We start from the raw sequence: 20573 nt of genomic DNA, 5'->3' as shown, positions 1-20573 counted from the left end.
TCGCAATAAGTTCAAAGCTAACGGCTATAAACAAACAGTTCCTAAAGGTGGGCTCACTTGCTATCAACCACCGTCTTTATGAAACCTAGAAGCTTCGGACATTCACAAGGTTGGAATTTACTGACATATTTTATGTTGTAGAACAAAACGTGAACATCTCTTTAGCTTGCGATAACCACAGATGTTATATCAGACATCAAATCAAATAAAACGTAGAAAAAGTGTAATATATTAACTAAGTTCCAGGCTTCTTCGTCTCATTCCTACAGGTGTATCTGTAACCATATCTCCACCTTGATGAACCAGGCTTATTCCGATATCTTCCCCGATCGTGTCGATGCCTCTCCTGCGGCCTCGTTCGACCCCCTGGCTGGGCTTCAGGGTGGAGTCCGGCGTGGAGCCTCTCTCCAGGCTGGCACTAGAGTCTGGAGTGGCCGAGCTCATGGAGGCCACGCTGCCCAGCGCGGGGTCGGGACTGGCAGCGCTGTGAATGGAGGAGTCCGGCTGCCGGTGGCTGTCTAAGTGGCAGTAGACGTCCTCCACAGACGGGAATTGTTCTGAACAGACGGGACATCTGGGGGAACAGAACAAGTCAAATGCAGGTTATATCCCACTCTATTTTCTCCCAACTTCTACAACAGCACTTAAAGGTCCCCTATTATAGTGTTTTTCATCAATATATTACAGCTCTCAGATATATACAAAACATGTCTCTGACGTGTTTGGCTCCAAACAGATCATTGCAGCATTACCCATAATCCCCTCTGTTTCAGCCCTGTTTCCAAAGTGCTGATTCTCTGTCTGTTACTTTAGATGAAAATAAGGAGCCCCTCCCCACGCCCCTGAGAGAGATTTGGTTAAAAAGAACACAATGGTGCTCTAGGAGGAGATTCAGGTGATACGGTGGGGGGGGGGTGGTTACCTTGGATGCTGATTGGCTAATGGCTACACAAGCCAAAAAAACGTTATGACATCATAAAGTGGCCAAAATCTGATCAGCTCATTTTCAGACAGGTTTTTATAGAAATGGATCAGGACAACAAGTGAGAGAATCTTTGTTCCTGAAACTTCCAGAATCTCTTTCCACAGACACAGGTTTATGTATAAAAGACATGTTTTGCATAATAGGTGACCTTTAACATTAAAACATATCAGCGGGTTGGAAACTGTAAAAAGCGAAAGTCTGTAGTACTTGTGTTTGCGGTTGGCATGCTGTGTCTCAATATGCGTGAGGAGGGAAGCCTCGTCGAGGAAGATCTCCGGACAGTGGATGCACTGCAGGTCGGCTCGGTCGGACAGCTGGGGGTGTCTGGTCACCACGTGTTTCTCCAGCTCGTCTGTCTGGCTGAACGTCTCCTCGCAGTAGTCGCACATGTACAGGTCCTGCTCCAGGTCAGCGTCTCCTCCTGCTCCCTTCTTCCCACCGTCCCGCTCACTCCTCAGGGCAAGGTGCTCTCGGTTCTTGCGGTGAGCCTGTCGGAGTCAGAAAGAAGTCGAGATTTAAAGATTGATTTGTTTGGTTTTCGTTGATTTGTTTTAATGCATTATCTTTGGGGGGATTGAATGAGCAACAATGGGAATGCTAAGCAGTTAGATCAAGGCATTGTAACAGGAAATGACAATAGTACAAATAAGTGTTTACCTGCATGTGGCTCTGCAGTGACGAGGTGGAGGAGAACCCACGCTTACACACACTGCACTTGAACGGTTTGCTGGAGCTGGAGGAGTGAATTGAACAACATTTAAAAAACACTAGAACAAAAGTCACAAATCAGACTCAGGAAAATGTGTTGTGAATGAAAAGCAAATAAAACACTGGCTGTGAAGAGGGCACCTGTGTGTCTTCAGGTGGATCTTCAGGTGGTCGGAGCGGGAGAACGCAGCCTCACACTCCTGGCAGCTGTACTTCTTATCTCCTGCATCAGTGAACAAATTGATGAGAGACAATTTATTCAGAAGAAAAAACCAGCGTTGTGTTGCAGACCTCAAAGCACGGACAGTCAGAACACCGGTTGCCTCGTGTCTTATCATCTACCTGTGTGGAGCTTGACGTGGCGGTCTCTGCTCCTCTTGTGCTTGAACAGGCGGCTGCAGAAGGTGCACTTGAAAGGCAGCTTGTCGCTGTGGATCTGCTCGTGGCGCTTCAGGTAGCTCAGGCGGCTGGGGACATGTCATGTGAAGTCATGTTCAAAGGCAGGTCATAGTAAGATCATTACCTTTGATTTGGACGGCATTTTAAAGTACGAAAAAGTGGTTTGATAAAGTAAAACGTCCTCATCACAATAAATGAGTTAGTTAATACACTTCAGATAAAATCAACAAGAAGTTCATTCTTAGAAACATTTTAGCCAAGTCCGGTTTTTGCGGCAATTTACACACACAGTATGTCATGTTCTGACACTAGTTTGCTGTCGTGTGAAGAGGCGTGGGATCATGGGATATGCGGTCTTCACCACTATTTTTGTCATTGCAGTAATTTTCTCCTGGTGATTTGAACCACTGAAACACTGAATAATGCAGTATTCATTGAAACATCTGGGATACTCAGATGGTGTCCGGCTAATGCTAAAACATTTGTTTTGGGGTTTAAGAACCAGACGTCCTATGACTCAAATCCTTAATCCGGTTAGACTTTAGAGTTCAAATGATGGATTAGAAGTAAATCTAAGACAGCTTCCAGGATATAACCACACAAAATGTGCATGCGCAAAGTGGATACATCGCCATTACAGTTGAGCAGACAACGAAAGTGTAACTTATACTTAAAAGATAACAATGTTTTCACAGTTACAGAGTTTGCAGTAACAAAGTTTGAGAATTACTCAAAATATTTAGGGTATTGTAAGTACACATTATACAAAATATAAACATGTGTCCTTTTTTTTATTTTAAGCTGAATCACCCTCAGAGGTATTTTACTGTGTAAGTGTTACAACACTGATTGAAAAGGTTTCTGTTGTTTTGATAATGTGTTAGGCTGCTATTAACATTTGCTTATCTTGTTTCGCTAATACATTAGGATGCAGACGTTAGATGACTAAAATCCTTCATCTGGTGAAAATATATAGTTAAAAACGACAAGGATCTAGATAATGCATCGAAAGGTTGAGGCCTTACAGTAGACCACAAAATGAAACGCACCGTTTGATCAACGTTACAGATTCATACTCAACATCATGTATAACACGGATCTAGATGTTTTTTGACAATTTAATGCGGAAATGTTTCATCAAAATATTTAAACTACTTCTAATATCACTGCTTTCAGAAGGTGAAATAAGAAATAGAGAAGGGGGAACAGAAGAGGATTATGATGACTTTATGGCGTCTGTGACAGCTGTTCTTAAAGTCAGTCCCTCTGGAGGTGAGTGAGAAATGTATTCACATCATTCCTTTCACCGTTTGCTTTAGTGGTCCACGTTACCATGGTAATATTGAGAACACTGTTTATTCATGTACACATTGATATTCATGCTACCAGGATGCAGCCAAATATGCCATTAGTGTTACTGGCAGCGAGATGAAACCTGTAGCATGTTGGGGGAGGGGGTGTACCTGAAGGACTTGTCACAGAACTGGCAGGGGTACGGCAGCCCGGCCCCTCCTTCCTCCTCGCCGCCAGTGGCCATGCCGAGGTCGCAGCAGCCGTCGGGCATCTGAGAGGGCGACGCCACGTCTTTACTGGAGGGCGAGGAAGGCACCCAGGAGAGCCCCGCGGGGTCATCATCACCGTCTGAAGCAGGACAGGAAACAGACATTCATTTCAAATGCGTTTCATTCATCAAACACAAATATATACACTCGTTTTATACACAGCTGCAGGAGGGAAAAAAACAAGACAGACGGGGAAGTGGGGGTAAAACAGGGAGCATTAGAATGATTAAGAAGAAGTGTTCTTGGAAGACAGAAGGCGGTAGAAAGCAGCCGGTGGGAGCGAAAATGAGAGAAACACATTCCTCCTGGTTACGCACACATATACAGAAGGAAAGAAGCAGGATGGCAGAGATAAAGGCAGCGAATGAAACAGAGACGCTCTCCGGCAGCAGCAACATCTAAATAGAAAGCTCCAAGAACTATGTATCCCCGACGGAGCCCGGAAATAAGGACAGAGTGTATTTTCTCTCCCTTCATCCTCCCTCTGCAGCCATCCCTCGTTCCATCCCTCACCTCCCTCCCTCCGTCCCAGAGGACCATAGATCCGCCTCATCATATTTTCATTAGGGCCTTGGCAGATTGAAACGTCGGAAAAGCGATTAGGAGACGTGGAGAGCCGAGCGGAAAGACGGCGATATTCTCTCCCCCTTCATCTGTCGTACATAAGAGATTATGCATTGCTCTTTTCCTTTATTCCTCTCGCACTCTTTTTCTCCCCCTCCTGTGTAGTCTGGCTCAGAGGCGACAAAAAGGCCAAGACTCCTTTAATAGACACTTCAGAATAGATCCGGCGCGACAAAGGAGAGGGCTGAATAATGCTTGATATTGTCCCGTTCGTCTTTGTGCGCTCGGTTTAGCATTAGCCTGAGAAATGTAAAGAAGAGGAAAAAGGAAAGGGGCTGTTGTTGTTGCTTTTCTCTGATAGCTGTATCAACTCGGCCACGTCAAATCAAAGAGAGACAACTACAGCTATAGGGCGGAAAAGGTCTGACATGATTCGTGCCAGTATTCATCATTAGGCCGATATTTCTGCAAATGCAAACACCCCGACAAGCACAGATACGTGTGTGTGTGTGTGTGTGTGTGTGTGTGTGTGTGTGTGTGTGTGTGTGTGTGTGTGTGTGTGTGTGTGTGTGTGTGTGTGTGTGTGTGTGTGTGTGTGTGTGTGTGTGTGTGTGTGTGTGTGTGTGTGTGTGTGTGTGGTCTTCGGTGTATTACGTCTTGCAGAGAGGGGGTGGAAAACGGTATCGATCGCAGAGAAAATGTAGGCACTGCGATGAGCAAATAGAACTCTGCGGGGGAGGGGTGAAAAAAACCGTGAAAGCATGACTTATAAATTTGACTAGAAGTTAGGCGGGAGAATAAAAAAAGGTTTAAAAAAGCATAGGTGATAAAGATATCAATGTGAAGCCAGAGAAGGAGAGTGAGGGAGTCAGAGACGAGAAGAGGAAGTGCATGGAGGTGAAGATAAAACACGAGACAATCAAAGACTACAAATTCTGTAAAAATGTAATAATTTGTAAACATCAATACAGCTCTGACATCAGTTCCAGATTATTTAATTAATTGTATATAGTATATAGTTTCTTTCTCAGATTACTTTATTTAATTTTGCTTAACTTATGTAAACATTGAGTTGTTCTGAAGAGGTCTTAAGACACCATTGTGCATCTTCAGAGTTCTTCAATTATATAATACTTTAACTTTGAATGCCCCCCGGAGAGATGCCGTCCCTCTTTACTCCAATCACAAACAAGCTTGGAAGTCACTTGTCAGGATCATGTGGGACATTGCTCTGGGCAGATAGAGACCCCCAAGTATTCATTTCCAGCCAACCATTTTGATAACATCTCAAACCGAAGCAGCTAAATGGAAGCCCTTTTCTACCGAGACATGTCAAAATATCTCCTGCAAAGAATATCTCAAAAAGGCGATAATTAAAGTGACTTGCGGTCTTCTTTTTCAAAACTTTTGCTGACAGTTGAAATTGAGCAAAGGATGAAAAACGTAAATATGATTTGACCTGGTGCTGAGAAACATCGCTGAGATCATGTATGTGTTTTATAAACAAATGATGAGCACACCACTGATCCACGGTAAATACGAGGCAGAACAGGCGGATTATGTTCCTCTGTGTTGTTGACGGCAGAGAATGAAATAAATGTAGCCTTTTCATGGAGCAAAACTGGTGTTAAAATACAGTTTATAAAACACCAATCCAGACACCCCCCCGCTGCTAACTCTACGGGGTGCGTGTCATGTTGTGTAGTGTGAGAAGGAATGGTGATACTGTCAGTTATTCGACACTTTCTTTAGAAATATAAGAAAAAGAGACATGCCGTGAAACTAAATTGTCATTTGGAGTAACATAAAATAAGAAACAAAATGTCACAGGGGATGAAGGTCAGTGTCTTTACAGTGTTGACCATGTGGACCATTACAGGCACATCAGTCTGGGTCTGTGAGATGGTAAAGTTGGAGAGCTGGGAAACAGAGAGAGAAAGGAAGAGATTGAGGGAGAAATCACTTTTTGAGGATGGAAGGGGGGGGGTTGAGGGTGGAGGGGTGCTGAGAAAGAAGGGGAGGAGAGATTAGCGTCATTAAAGAGCCCTAATCCTCCGACTAGCGTGGCTGGCGCTAAAATGGAGGATCACACGGCTTTTTAACGGCGCCTTTGTCAGTGGGCCGCGAGGGGACCTGGCAAGACAAGGCCGAACAGCAAACTGGGAGAAACTGGAGGATGTGGAGGGGGGGGAGAGAAGAGAGTGGGGGGGAGGCGGAGAACATTTCAATGAAAAGTTAAATTAGAGAAGAATCCTCGAGAGAAGACGAGCAGGATGGACGGGGATTGGGGAGCGAAAAAGTAGTTGGGTTGAAAAAAAGAAGAGAGAAACAGTCAGGAGCAGGCGGACGCCGACACACGCTGCTCGTACCCCCGTCTCCTCCTCCTCCTCCTCCTCCTCCTCTCTCACTTCTTCTCTGGCGAATGAAAACGAACGAGGAGCCGAGTGGAGGACCACAGGGCCCCAACCGCTCCGCTGCCGCTTTATCTCTCACACTGCAGTCCTCTGCTTTTCCCGTCCATTCCCTCTACCCTTCCTCCCTCCCTCTGTCCCCAGCAGTCCCTCCACTCTTCCGTCTTCATCTCTCTTCCACCACCTCCCTCCCTCGCTCCCTCCCTGCGTCAGCTTTCATGTTGTTACTCATTATAACGCTGACATCTCTCCCTCCGTCCCTCCGTCCCTCCGACAGTCTCACCCCTACTGGTGTTGGCCTTCACCCCCGTGTCTCGGCCTGGACGGGACCGAGGGAGAGCGAGGGGGGAGACGTTCCAGATGGACAGACTCTAAACTCCAAAGGAGAGGGAAGGGATGGCAGAGTGAAAGACAAGAAAGAAGGAGGAGGAAAAACCAGGGGTCTGTAGCGAGAAATGGAAAAAGGACAACTAAACGGACCACCTGACGCATCATGCAAACAACTCACACACTCCCTGCGTGTCCCTCTAATAGGCCAGACAGTGTGGCAGCGTGTGGAGGACACAGCCTTGGTGAAACACTCTAATGAAGAGACACACACGCTGATCAATCTTCTCTTCATGTTCCTGCCTCCCCCGTCCACTTCCCCCCCATCTAAACTCAGTTGCTCTGTCATGACTGTCGCACAGAGGGAGGAAACATCAAAGCAGGAGCGTTTATGAGAGGGAACTGGAAACTGTAGACACTTTTATGATCTTCAGATAATTATTTCCATCAACCAAATCTAAAGTGTAAGAATAAATGAGTAAACGGCGTCTTTAAAAACTCTCATACGTCTACATTTCCGCAGCTTTTGGCCACGACGTTGTAAAATGTATGGAAGTTAAGGACTTGCCATGGAGGCCGCACTCGAGAACATTGGTTCAATTAGTTCGCTCTGCATTAACAGCGTCTGCTAAACGGCTGAAATGGAAATATAATCCATGTATGTCGCGCTTTCTCTCCTTCCTATCGCTTTGATATTTGAATCAAAGGGGCTCAGCTGGTAGCAGCAAAAAGGTTTCGGCTCCCAGCGCGGCTGCTACAAGACCGCAAACTGCCGATTGCCTGAAGTGACATGTCAGAACTTATATTATGAATGAACACACCGTGATCTCATAAGTTAAGCATGCAATTAACTGAATATTAGGAGTCGAAATACAGTGAAATTACTATGATTATGTATATCATTTGCTTATTATTTAAGCAGTTTTTATTTATGTATACTATATGTGTGTATTATTATTACATATGTTCTTCATCCACGTTTAAAACATTGAGCAGTGACACAAACAGAAACACACAAGAAATAGAGTGACATGTCCTTAAGGGGACACAGATGTATTTAAAGACTTGATTTGATTGTTAAAATATTCTCATATCATTGACTTACTGTACCTTTTATGCTAAATGTATTTCAATGTTTTTATTAAATGTGTTTTATACAACAGCCAAATGTAAAACTGTAATTGTTCTGCTTTCTGACATCTTACTCTAATGTTTGGGGTTTTCCCTTTCCTCTCGTGTGTTATACATTTTGGTGAAGGTAAATGGTCTGCAAAGGCTATAATACCGAAGTGCCCTCGAGAGGGATATTCTCTCCCATACATCCACCCCCCGCGTGAAACGCCTCCATTGGACTCCTTTGTTTACTTGTGTTACATAGTGACATCACTATGCATCACTCACGCTTCTATTAGCTAGCGCTCCAACACATGTACGTGATGGGACAGAGGCAAAACATACCCAGAACAACTGAAAATGAACATAATAATGTCCTCTTTAAATTAAGTGTTCAGTTGTGGACCTGCTCTCTTTATAACCCTCCCATCAGCCTGTCTTTCTCTCCACTCCCCCACTTTCGGCTCCCTCCTTCCCCCTTCCAACTATCTGACTCTCCTCTCCACCTTTCGGTTTGGCCATCGGCCCAGACCTGCACCTTTCCCAGCGAGACCCCTGCTGACCCTCCTATCCCTCCATCCCACTCTCCCTTCATCCCTCCTTCCACTGCTCCCCAGGCCCCCTCCGATGGCCCCAGGCTGCCCCAGGCGTGCACACACACACACACACACACACCAGACGCACCATAGGGGGCAGAAAAACAACTTCCACCCTTGGCTCTCTCTGGGCAGCCAGGCACACTCACTCTTATTTTTTCTCTTTCTCACATACAAACACAATTAGAGTGTAATTCACAATCCAATACTGAGTCGAGTTGGATGGAAAACAGGCATAACACACACTATTGTGTTATCATTTCTCAAGCTTCCATCTTTATTTTGTAATGAACATCCTACAGGTTCAAATAATAGCTGCTGAGAGTGTTTGGATTCATGCTGAAAACCCGTTAATATGGACAGCTTAGATTTAAAGGGACATTCTTAATAATAAATAGCTGTATGTGTGTTAATAGGCGGGACCATTCTAACTTGGAGTGTGTGGCTCACTGCGTGATGTGCTTTGTGCCACAATCACCTGAAGCTTTTTCAAACACTATTCACGGGGAATGCATGGGAAATCGAGAAAGCTCCCTACCTAGCTCTGTGATTACCATACAAGTTGGCATAGCAACCGAGAATACAGAGCGACACATTTTCCCAAAAGATCCTCACAAGTGACCACTTTATGACATGTTTCTGTTCTTGTAGGAGCATTTTGATTTCATGAGACACACACACAGACACACAACATTTCTGAGAATGCTTGTACAATATGGTCCGCAGTTAACTGGGTGCAGCGGTTCACACATATGCACACGGCTACAGCCCTGGCCCTGTGCTTGGAGGACCCACAGTCCTCTGCTGCTGTCCTTGTAAAACACATGGGATGCAGTCTGTCGGGACAAACACACACACAACCACATACATGCGCGCAACAGCGAGGACAGACAGAAAGGACGATACGGCAGTCTGTCCGGGGCTTGAGCCCTTGAGGACACGATGGATGGACACACACACACACACACGCATGCATTCACTCACACACATACACACACACACACACTATGCAGGCTGTGGGGACCCTCACCTTCTGCCCTGGGAATGGGTCCGGCTGCTTTGGACGCTTTTGGGCGCCAACTGCTCCATATGGGCAGTGTGTGTTTGAGTGCGAGTGTGAGTGTGTTCGAGGGCAGAAGGTTAGGGGCAGGGGGCTAAGGATGGGGGTGGGCGGACAGTGAGCTGGCAGATGACACGTTTGTCCCGACCGCACAGTATAATATACGGCGTAATCATAACACAGACATAGAACATGTTTATGGTAGGACAGCGCAACATGCAAAGGCAAGGTCAGTGAGGTTTACACAATGAATAAAGTTCAAAAGAGTCTGAAACTTTGAGCAATGTCACATAGGTAGAAATAGACAGATGAGCTTACTAGATATTTTTACTTTGTGTAAGACGCCTTTAAAAGTTGTACTAGAATTCCTAGGTCTTGTTTCTTGACAAAAAAAATGAAATGAAACCTAAAGAATGTGTTTTTTAAAAATCGTATTTTTTCAGGATAGAGAAACATGTCCAAGCCAGTATTTACATGTCATGTCAAAACCTTTAAAGGTTGCCGTTTGTAGAGCTACACTTTAGCCAGTATGAAATGTATCTGTGACTGTCTGGATAGCCCTTTAATCAGAAAGAAAAGTACACGTTCAAGCTACATTTTGGGATATAAAATTGAATATGTCTGCACCTTCGAGTTTAGGCTGGACATAACTAAAGAATTGGCGACGTCACCTTGACCTCACAGAAATTGTGAAGTGCATTTTCTCGTATACTGGCATTTTATGAAAATTCACAATTACTCAATTAAGTGTAAAGATAACTGAAAGTTTACCGATATAGAAAAAGAAATGTATACGTTTATTACTGTTCCAGTGTCAGAATGAGGATTCATCTTTAGAATAATATTAATAAACTCAAAACGAAATCACTGTCATAACCTATAGTCAAGTTTAATGTAGACCTAGAACTATTTAATAAACTGCACCACGTTATGCTTACAAACACACAGACATGAACATTCACATACATGCAATAACACACAGTCTGTCTCCCTCACACACAAACATACACCATGTGGTAGAGGAGGGATGGCATCTGCTCAATCTCAACAAGCCTTTTTATCTTGCTGCGTCTCGATTATTTACTTCATCTCTTCTGTAGCTCCAGTCAAAACATAGAGCAGGTCTAACCAGGAAGGTTAGTGGGCCCAAACGTGTGCCCTGTGGAGGAGATTCCTCATCTCTCCCTCCTCTGTCCCGCTCTCTATGTCCATCTTGTTTGTCTGTTTGTTCGCTCCAAAATGAGAACCAGCTGTCAGACAGAGTGTTAGATAAACAACAACACCATGCCAACGCACACATTCAGTACACCCCATATGCACACATGCTCGCATGAAGACGAACACACAAAAGTGCCGTTGTGTTGGCGCCGGCGGCTACATCATCTATTTATAAGAATGAGGTTTGGTGGACTGACACACTGCTCACTAACCTAGAAAAACTCACCTGAGTCACACGTACACACTTCTTATATCTTCACATGGACATTAGCAGGCCCTTGGATATTTACTGAAATAAAAGTACCCACAGAACTGTAATTGTATTTCTAAGCATTATAAGTGCTGCCTCGTGTATAATGATGGACAGTTGGTGCTTAGGGAGAACCTAATATAGGTATGTGTGTGCATTCATCATCCACTACAAACTGATGTGATTGAACTACAGATAAATCACTCACACTCCTCACACTTTCACCTATGCGTATGTGGGACCCTATAAATAAGAGATGTAGGCAGCTGGAGCTCGCTGTTCAAAACACACAGTTACACAGGTAAACAAACAAACCCATTTTTGTGTATGTAGTGCAAATAACACAGACAAATTGTTTGTTTTGTTAGCAACTTGCAAAGCCTCTCCATCTAGATCGAAAGGTACATAAATGGCCAAAAGATGGATAAGAGGGGAGCGCAGAGAGATAAAATGGAGGGGAGGGAGACAGAGAGAGGCAATGTGGCTCCTCGAGTCCCGGGGGGAAGTGGTAGAGGGGGTCCGGGGCCCAGGGGAAGCCAGAGAGCAAGCTGCGAGAGGCGGGTACCTCCTACACGCTGCTGCCCTTCCCTCCCTTCCCTTCTGGAGGATGGGATCCTGCACGGCCCCCTACTCACAGCTCTAAACCCCCCATGAGAGGAATACGTGCACATGCTCACACACACACACACACACACACACACACACACGCTGAAGAGGGGTCCCTAGGGGAGGAGCAGAGCAGAGCAGAACACCTGGACCTGCCATTAGTGACACACTCAGGGATTAGAGGCACAGACGGCAGGAGAGGTGGAGAGAGAGAATGCACACTGGGATAGACACGCACACACACTATATTCAGAAAGTAATATGCATAAACATGCAAGCACTAAAAAGTGGCAACCAAGAATAAGGAGGAGAAGTAAGAAATGTAGGTAACTTGATCCATAGAAGATGAAAAGCTAATCCCCTGTTCTGTCTTTCTGTGACTCCCTCTGATCAGTCAGTGCATTTCATCTGAAGGCATTTCATCACACTAGTATTGATTTACTGAGCTCTTTATAAATGGCATGACAGCATAAAGACCAAACGGATGGTTAGCCAGATGTGTGTTCCTCTCTAAATGTGTGGTGCCGATATATTCCAACGTTCTGCCAGTTGTCGATTCCAATACTGATAAACGCAAAGATGTTTTCAACTTATTTCAGAGAAAATGAAATCTCTCCTGTCGTAGAATTTAAATATTATTATGAATGCCGTCACTGTGTTGGCCATCTGGCAGAGGAAATATCAAATAGGAAACTTCAACTAAGGTTGAAAGTAAAACTGTCATATTTAATTGTATGTGATATCGAAGTCAATTTACATTTGAAAGCCTTCATCTGCTCATGACAATATCATTGTGTTGTATCACTTGTATATTGAGTCAGTCAATTGCCACCTGAAAACCTGAGTGTGTGTTGTATAAATAAATACTCATATTAATCATTTTGCTCCACTTGGGAAAACAATGTTGACACCTAAGGGTCAAGGGCAAAGAGAGAAAGACAATGAGGCTCGAAGGAGATACAATGAGAGGTAAACAGTGTTTTAAAGGGGAAAAGTGCAAAGCATGGACGTAAAGAAAAAAAAGAAAGATGTGTGGGGTAGACAAGATAAGTGAGACATTTCAGAAGTTAGGTACACTCGAGGTACAACAAAAATGCTTGAACACTGACACAAAATATTCACAATTAGGGGGTAAAAACTCACAAAAGTCATATTAAAGGCGGGAGATTATTAATTATAGTGTAGATACACCAGCCTAAATGTAAACCATTTGAACAAAACTGCTGTTGAGTCTAATATTCCTCAGACACACACGAGAACATGTGTTGATGAAAGCAAAGAGCTGTCAGCTAAATGCTTATGTCACTTTCACACACTTTACCAACGTCTTTCCACTTCTCACAGAGACGTAGCCGCCAGCTTTTTTCTTGTGAAAACACACACTGAGAAAGTAGAATTTGTGCAATCATACAAATGATTATCTCGGGACAATTATTGACTCAAAATTGAGCTCTGATCCAAACTGTGAAGCTGTGTGCAAAAGGGGGCACCAGCGTTGGTACTGTCTTAGGAAACGGTCCTATTTTAACATTGACTAAAGCACGATGTTTTATCGTGCTTTTATCGAGTCAATTCTGTCTCTTTCACTAATGTCATGGTTTGGTAACCTGACTGAGTCAGATCGTAAAGTGGTCCAGCTGGCTGATTGGTGAGCCACAGCTCAACCTGGAGACCCTGTACCTCAGGCAGTTGCAGCGGTTATCCAGCTCCATATTAGACGATGACTCCCACGCTCTGCACTCAGAATTCAAGCTTCTTCCTTACAGGTTTCCTTCGAGGTTAGTTGTCCCAAGGAGTAGAACGAAGCTGTATAAAAACTGTTTTATCCCAGCAGCTATTGCACAAATTAACACATCATAGGAGTGTCACACAGATGCCTATTTTTATTTATTTATTTAATTGTGAATTTTGAATGTTCATGTTTGTACTCGTGTTTTCCTTCTTAAAATGGTTTTGAAATATTTTGAGATTTGGTTGAGCAGGGTATACTTGTATTAGAGATGTGTCTGTTTGTTTTTAGAGTGTGTCAGGATGGACCCCTTGTCTTTTTGTCTGCAAACAAAATATACCAACGGGGACAAATAAATAACCTGAACCTGAACACATGGAGAAAGAGACATACACATGTCAGCTCAAGGTCCGTTTAATGTGACAGTGCAGAAGGCGAGGTTTCAAAACAAACGGTCCAGAAAAGAGGCTCCTGAGTGAATTAGTGACCACACTCTGGCTGCAACAAAGAGCAGACGCACACACAGAAACAAAGGTGGATTTGGATTTGGTAAGAGCAAAAAAAAGAGATGTGTGTGTGGGAGGTGGGGGGTGAGGTGAGTGAGTGGAAGTGTGTGTGCGTGAGCTGGTGACATGAAACAGATCAAAGGGGGAGAGGTCGGCAGGGCAGAGAAGGAGAAAGACACAGAGAGAGGCCAGGGGGTCCCGTAATTACAACCTACATCCGCCAAGCTGAGCCATGTGTGACTCGTGTGTGTGTGTGTGTGTGTGTGTGTGTGTGTGTGTGTGTGTGTGTGTGTGTGTGTGTGTGTGTGTGTGTGTGTGTGTGTGTGTGTGTGTGTGTGTGTGTGTGTGTGTGTGCGTGTGCGTGTGCGTGTGCGTGTGCGTGTGCGTGTGCGTGCGTGCGTGCGTGCGTGTGTGGCAGTGCAAGCATGGCTGAGGAATGGAGTGTTTTGCGGGGAAATTGGTCTCTTCCACACACACACACACACACACTTCCTTCTTTCCACTGTGACTGCCCAACAGGAAAAAAACAAAGCAACACACAAACACAAATATTTACAACAGAAAAACATACAGTACATGCACCCAAATATGTTTGCATAACTTGCATAGAGTACAGATATATAAAAAGTATTAAAGCTAAAAAGGTAAAAGTCATGATGAAGGGAGTCATAAAAAGCCCCACACACACACACACACACACAGTGGGGCTTGATGGGTGCAGATCAATAGAGACCACTAACTGGTAGGTCTTCGCAGCAGAAAAGCGGATTGCCCTGGGACCCAAACTATGCAGCCTCACACTGACTTCAAACGCATGAACACACACATAACTGTAGACATGCATATACACACACATACACACACACACACACACACACACACACACAAAAGTTAAAACATATGAGGCCAGGCAAACTCTGTCTCTGCATTTCAGACACTACCGGTGTAATAGAGCAGTGCTAGCAGAGAAATGGAAATGCCTCTTTGACTGCCGGCGGTTCATTGTGCTTTCATGCCTTTAGAGGGGACCCCCTAGCATGAGCACGGCTAATCTCCTTCTCTTCCTCCCCTTCTGTTTGTCCCATGTATCCCTCCATGATTCTCCAATCGCTTTTTTTCTCTCCCTACACCTGCTCACTACCACCCCCCATTTGGTCTCCCCTCTTCTTCCTCCTTTATACATCTTTCATTGTTCCGATTGCTAGTCAAAGTATGATGAGGCTACTGAGAGGCAATCAGAGTCAAATATATATATTCATATGTTCGATATTGGGGCCAAATAAAACTTCTAACTAGACGAACTGTTTTCTTTATTTTTCTACTAATTATACAGTTTCACCAATATAAATCAACCAACTTGTACAACCCCACCTGGTGTGGTGAAACAAAGCTTATCTTGACCTTGAGGTATGAATTGAACTCACTTTTTCTAAGCACTAGCTTCCAATGAGGAGAGAGTGCATGCCGTCACATGCTGCTGCCCGCCTTCGATAAAAAGCACTTCACCCAGGATCTTTGTGTCGTGTCCTCGTGCTTCAAATTGAAAAAACTCTTCCAGAAAGCACTGATGGTGACATCACTGTACAGATTGGAGGATAACCTTGTTTCTGACGATGATAACAAAGCCTGTTTGTTTGAGCGGATCGGCCATGAACCCTGAAGGTTGCTGCTCGTGTTGTACTTGTATCTCCGTACGTGGACCATCCTCCTCGCTCTACGGCTGTCAGGGTGAGCGGCTCATTCATACAGCAGGAATCTTCTGGTGTATGTCACACAACTATAAGCTCGTGATGAGTCTGTCTAATAAAAGCTGGGATAGGTTGTCAAGATATCGTCATGAAAAAGGGCACTACTGTATGTGGACACAGGGGGTGTTTCTCAATGTCGAGTAAAGCTGCTCCAGAGCCACTATTTCAAGCATACTACGTCATCGAGTGCAGCCGAAGTACTGTTCCAATGTCCAGCATACTTGGAATTCTACCGAGCCCGGCGTACTTCGTTGGGAGAAATTTCGAGGCTGCACATGTATAGACTCCACGGTCTTAAAATCCCCACAATGCTTTGCGCACGGACCAATTTCCCCAAATCTGTGGCGGAAAATGTAAAGCGGGGCCTCTCATGTGATGCATACCTGCACACCTGCTAGCCTGTTCCACTCTTTATTTTCCGAATGCCAGGAAGTATTCTTGCCTGACGCTCGGAAGACGTGTGCTACCAAGCAAGCGTACTCGACATTGAGAAACACCCAGAGTCTTAAGCGTGCTAACTAACTACCTAAGCATACTGTCAATCATCTTTTAAATCAATAACCTGTATTGTACATGACAGTGACACTATTGTTCTGTTACTGGATGTGAACATTAAATTCATTTTCCTCACCACCTTCCATCCGTCAGTAATTCTCTCTATGACTCACTGCCCCCCCCTGCATACACACCTGTATGGCTTCCACCTGCAGCACATCCATCTCCCAGAGCAAGCCCCTCCATCTCCCCCTCTTCCCCTCCACCTCTCCTTTTTCTCTCCACCAACCCTCCCCTCCGCCCCTGTTACGGAGGAGCGCGCTAAAAGCACAGGCATGCCCCAAAATTAATTTAAACGGAGGAATTAAATTAAAAAGGGAAGCCTCGGGAGTTTTATTATGTACTAATGTTTGAACCGTTAACTTGGATTGTATTACTAAAATATGAATAATTAAGGACTGGCGGGGGCTATTACATCAAGAAAGAAGGAGAAAAGCTCGTCATTCCAGCGGAATGGATTTAATTATGAGGTACATTTAGGTGCGTCACAATTTAGCAAGTGTAAGTTGTTTTGGATGAATACGTTGGTTAAACGAAATGTCACATATGTTACACATTCCATTGGCCCCCACATATTATTACTCGTCCTCACAGATTAACAGTCCCACCGCCCTATCTAGCTTTCCTGAACTTTTTCTCTTCTGTGAGATGCTCTGTGTGTTTGTGTGTATATGTGTGTGTGTTGCACTGCAGAGTTATTAGTCTTCTCGTCGTGTCTCTGATGTGGAGCCCCCCTTATCAGCCAGCAAGCAGTCAGCCACCCGGCCCCCCCTCTGCAGCTGTCACTGCACCCCGCCACAACACACACTATTCTCTGAGGACAAACTCCCCAACAAGCACACTAAATACTCAGAACGTAGGCAAATACAAATCTCAGTACACAGGCACCACCAGTTCTTCACTCACTCACTCACACGCTGACAATTTTATCTGCTCACTCGCAGGCCGCATGGTTTGGCAACCAACAAGGGGGGGGGAAATATCCACTCACCCTACCACCCAAAAGCTCTCTACCCAATCCCCCAGCAAAAGAAGCCAAAGCACCAACTCCATCCCAGGAACAGAGAGGGGGAGCACAGGAGGGTGGCAGCCCCACGTAGCAGTGCCTCTTCCTGGGGGAGTTCATTACCCAAGCGGGGCGCTCCCTCCGGCCACCAGCCAGCAGCACGGAGTTAAAGCAAGGCCTCAGTCTGCCCCAAGCCCCCACACACACTGTTCAGTATTCATTCCAATCTAGCTGCTCTAATTGGAATTGAAATTAGAGAAAAAGGTCAGAACATTGAACATTTTTTAAATTGGCTACATGAAAAACAGTAAGAGATGACATACGATGACTTGATGGGTTAGTAGTAGTAGTAGTAGTAGTAGTAGTAGTAGTAGTAGTAGTAGTAGTAGCAGTAGTAGTAGTAGCAGTAGTAGTAGCAGTAGTGCATTCAGGACGTATATTTGTAGGCCGACCCAGAATTTTTGTCGCACAAATCGACAAAGAGCAATGGGATTTTTCCATTGGATTTCATAGAATTGTAGAAAACAAGTTTTGTGGCAAACTTACGTTTTATGATTGTAAAAGCATAAATGCAATTGGCAGAGGTAAAAAGCTAACGTTATAAGGCTATAAAGTGACATGTTGGTCACCACTGCTAAGCTGAAGGTGGATTTTTAGAACCCCACCACTTTATTGCAGCGACCCAGGCTGGCAATCACAAGCGCACAAGTTTCCCTCCCCCTTCTTCTTCTTTCCCTCTCCATCTTTCCTTCCCTTCATTGTTGTTGTTGTTTGTGTTGTTTTCGTTGTTTATTTGAGTGCTTGCTCCCCAGCAGGCCTCGCTCCTGACTTATTTAGCAGTGTGTTTTCTATCGTATTTGAAAAATGAAGAGCAGATTGGTTAATATTTCAAGGCATCCCACTTACACGGGTGAGAGAGAGAGAGTGAGGGAGAGACAAAGACGGAGGAGAGACAGACCGGAGTAGAGGAAAGGAGGGAATACGAGGGAGGAATTCTCTTGTTCCTTAACCCCAATTCTCGCATTCATGCTGGGAGCAGCAGCACTCATGAACACACACGCGCACACGCATTCCCTCAGATAACACACTGAGGGAAATACATACAACATGTTTGCTAACAAATACTGTACATATAGTGTTCACACACATGCCTGCAACCATGGATACTGAAAATAAATAAACGCGAGCTTTCTGGTATGAACATACCGTGTTGGCCATATTCCTCAATCCAAGCAACTATTGGTATCATCATATATCCTGGTTTGGCATTAGTCATCATATCATATATCAATGCAAATAGACAAAACAATAAATACTTCATCATGACATCAAATACATTTGAGAATCTAAAAATATCGTCTCTACAACACACATACTCATTTCTATGTCGCTGCTTACTACTAAACTGCTTCTCGTCTCACAGCAGTGCCCCCACATGTCTTATTGATACACACAAGCCAAACTCACTCGAGAAATATGCAAGCACATGATCATTTACCAACAAAAAAACACACACACACACAAACACACACTTGACAATAGCCCTCCCCTGTGACTTCCCATAGTGCAGTGAATTCCAATCAGGCAGTAAGCAGGACAGCTATTCCTAGGGACAAAGGACAGGGAGAGGAGTGAGGAAGGGTGGAAGGAGAGATGGAGAGGAGGGGGGAAGGGGGGGAACAAAGGGTTCTAGTAGCACCCAGGGGAGAAGGCCCAGAGCAGCTGACGTCAGAGTGTGTGTGTGTGTGTGTGTGTGTGTGTGTGTGTGTGTGTGTGTGTGTGTGTGTGTGTGTGTGTGTGTGTGTGTGTGTGTGTGTGTGTGTGTGTGTGTGTGTGTGTGTGTGTGTGTGTGTGTGTGTGTGTGTGTGTGTGTGTGTGTGTGTGTGTGTGTGTGTGTGTGTGTGTGTGTGTGTGTGTGTGTGTGTGTGTGTGTGTGTGTGTGTGTGTGTGTGTGTGTGTGTGTGTGTGTGTGTGTGTGTGTGTGTGTGTGTGTGTGTGTGTGTGTGTGTGTGTGTGTGAGTGAGAGAGAGAGAGGCTGGCAGAGTTGGTCTTGCTATCCCCCCTGGGGATCTCTTGAGGCGGGGAGAGAGCAGAGCAGGGCCCCCAGCCCCCTACGTAACCAGGGGCCGAGACGGAAAAAAACAGCCGCTCAATCGCTGGACATAACACTCAGTAAGTCAGTTAAAAGCCAGTTATTAGATATGGCAAGGAAACACATCCTGGAGGTCGTAGGTTTTCAAATAGCCACATGTTAACTTGAGTTGCCCTGCGTTGGTCAACATAAACCCTCTATCCCTTGCCTTAACTTCTATACTGTATATTGCTCCTCTCTGTGTGCTTCTCACCCCTCCCTCTGACTCACTCTCCCTTGGTCCTCTTCTCCACTCTGCTTCGTCCTTCCCTCCACCCTCCCCTCGTCCCTCTCCCTGGAGTTGTGCTTTTCTCTGACATTTGGCTGGACAAAGACGAGTCACACCTGAGCGCTGGGTTAAACTATTATAGGCCCTCTCCCTGTGGTACACTGCCCTTTGCCACCGCTGTCTGTGACTGAAACGGTGCGTGTGCGTGTGCGTGTGTGTGTGCATTGATAGACCTGTGCACCTGGGGGTGTATCTTAGTATTAAACTTAGAATGTTGTATGTTTTGTTGGTAAATTCAACATGCTTACAGTAGAATGAATACGAGTCACAGAAGCAGGGTTGAGGTCATTAAAAACAACAAAGAAGAAGTCAGAAATGCAATTAATACTATGGTTTTGGGTCATAGCACTTGATGGACAGGTGTTAGAAGTCAGTATATAAGGGAGTCTTTGCTGCCATCCTGATGTGACAAAGCAACAGCGGGCATTCCCAATGGGAATCACATAGTCTGGATCTGTAGACTTCTATCAGTACAATGACATCGACTGAGCGAAAAGACACATGTGATATGTGTTATCTATACATAGGAGTGACAACAAGTTGTTTCTTTGCTCTGGCTCAATCTCAAAGAAATTGTCTTTAAAACTAAGGTCTTTCTCCCTAAATAATGGCAAATAGTTTGGTGACGATTGTGTAAGAATAAACTGTAGCTTGATTACAAAAAGAAGTATGCAGGGTGGATGAAGCAAAAAAGTAAACATTATCAGAAAATACCTGTTTCAATGTATGTCGTACAATCAATCTAATAAGTATCATACAGGAAGTTATGATGATGGATATAGGGAATTATTCACTCCCAGTGTGTACAGT

The 20573-nt window shown here is 44.7% G+C and overlaps 1 protein-coding gene across 5 annotated transcripts in view; it reads right to left on the bottom strand.

The window, feature by feature from the left end:
* znf423 (zinc finger protein 423) overlaps nucleotides 1-20573 on the bottom strand; it is a 155218-nt gene that overhangs the window by 65328 nt on the left and 69317 nt on the right. For 3 of the 5 annotated variants that reach the window (XM_071203456.1, XM_071203459.1, XM_071203457.1), the window contains exons 4-9: nucleotides 3556-3733; nucleotides 2037-2160; nucleotides 1835-1923; nucleotides 1643-1718; nucleotides 1193-1473; nucleotides 294-574 (exon numbers count right to left, since the gene is read on the bottom strand). In XM_071203456.1, coding sequence (XP_071059557.1) covers nucleotides 294-574; nucleotides 1193-1473; nucleotides 1643-1718; nucleotides 1835-1923; nucleotides 2037-2160; nucleotides 3556-3733 — 1029 coding nt within the window. Of the gene's footprint in view, nucleotides 1-293; nucleotides 575-1192; nucleotides 1474-1642; nucleotides 1719-1834; nucleotides 1924-2035; nucleotides 2161-3555; nucleotides 3734-20573 lie in introns of all 5 variants that reach the window. The other 2 variants (XM_071203458.1, XM_034085109.2) reach the window with 1 other exon arrangement.

This window comes from Pseudochaenichthys georgianus, chromosome 6 (genome assembly GCF_902827115.2).
Source record: "Pseudochaenichthys georgianus chromosome 6, fPseGeo1.2, whole genome shotgun sequence".
Classification (NCBI taxonomy): Eukaryota; Metazoa; Chordata; class Actinopteri; order Perciformes; family Channichthyidae; genus Pseudochaenichthys; species Pseudochaenichthys georgianus.
Note: the sequence above shows the minus strand (reverse complement) of the source record. Positions and strands in the feature narration are given on the sequence as shown.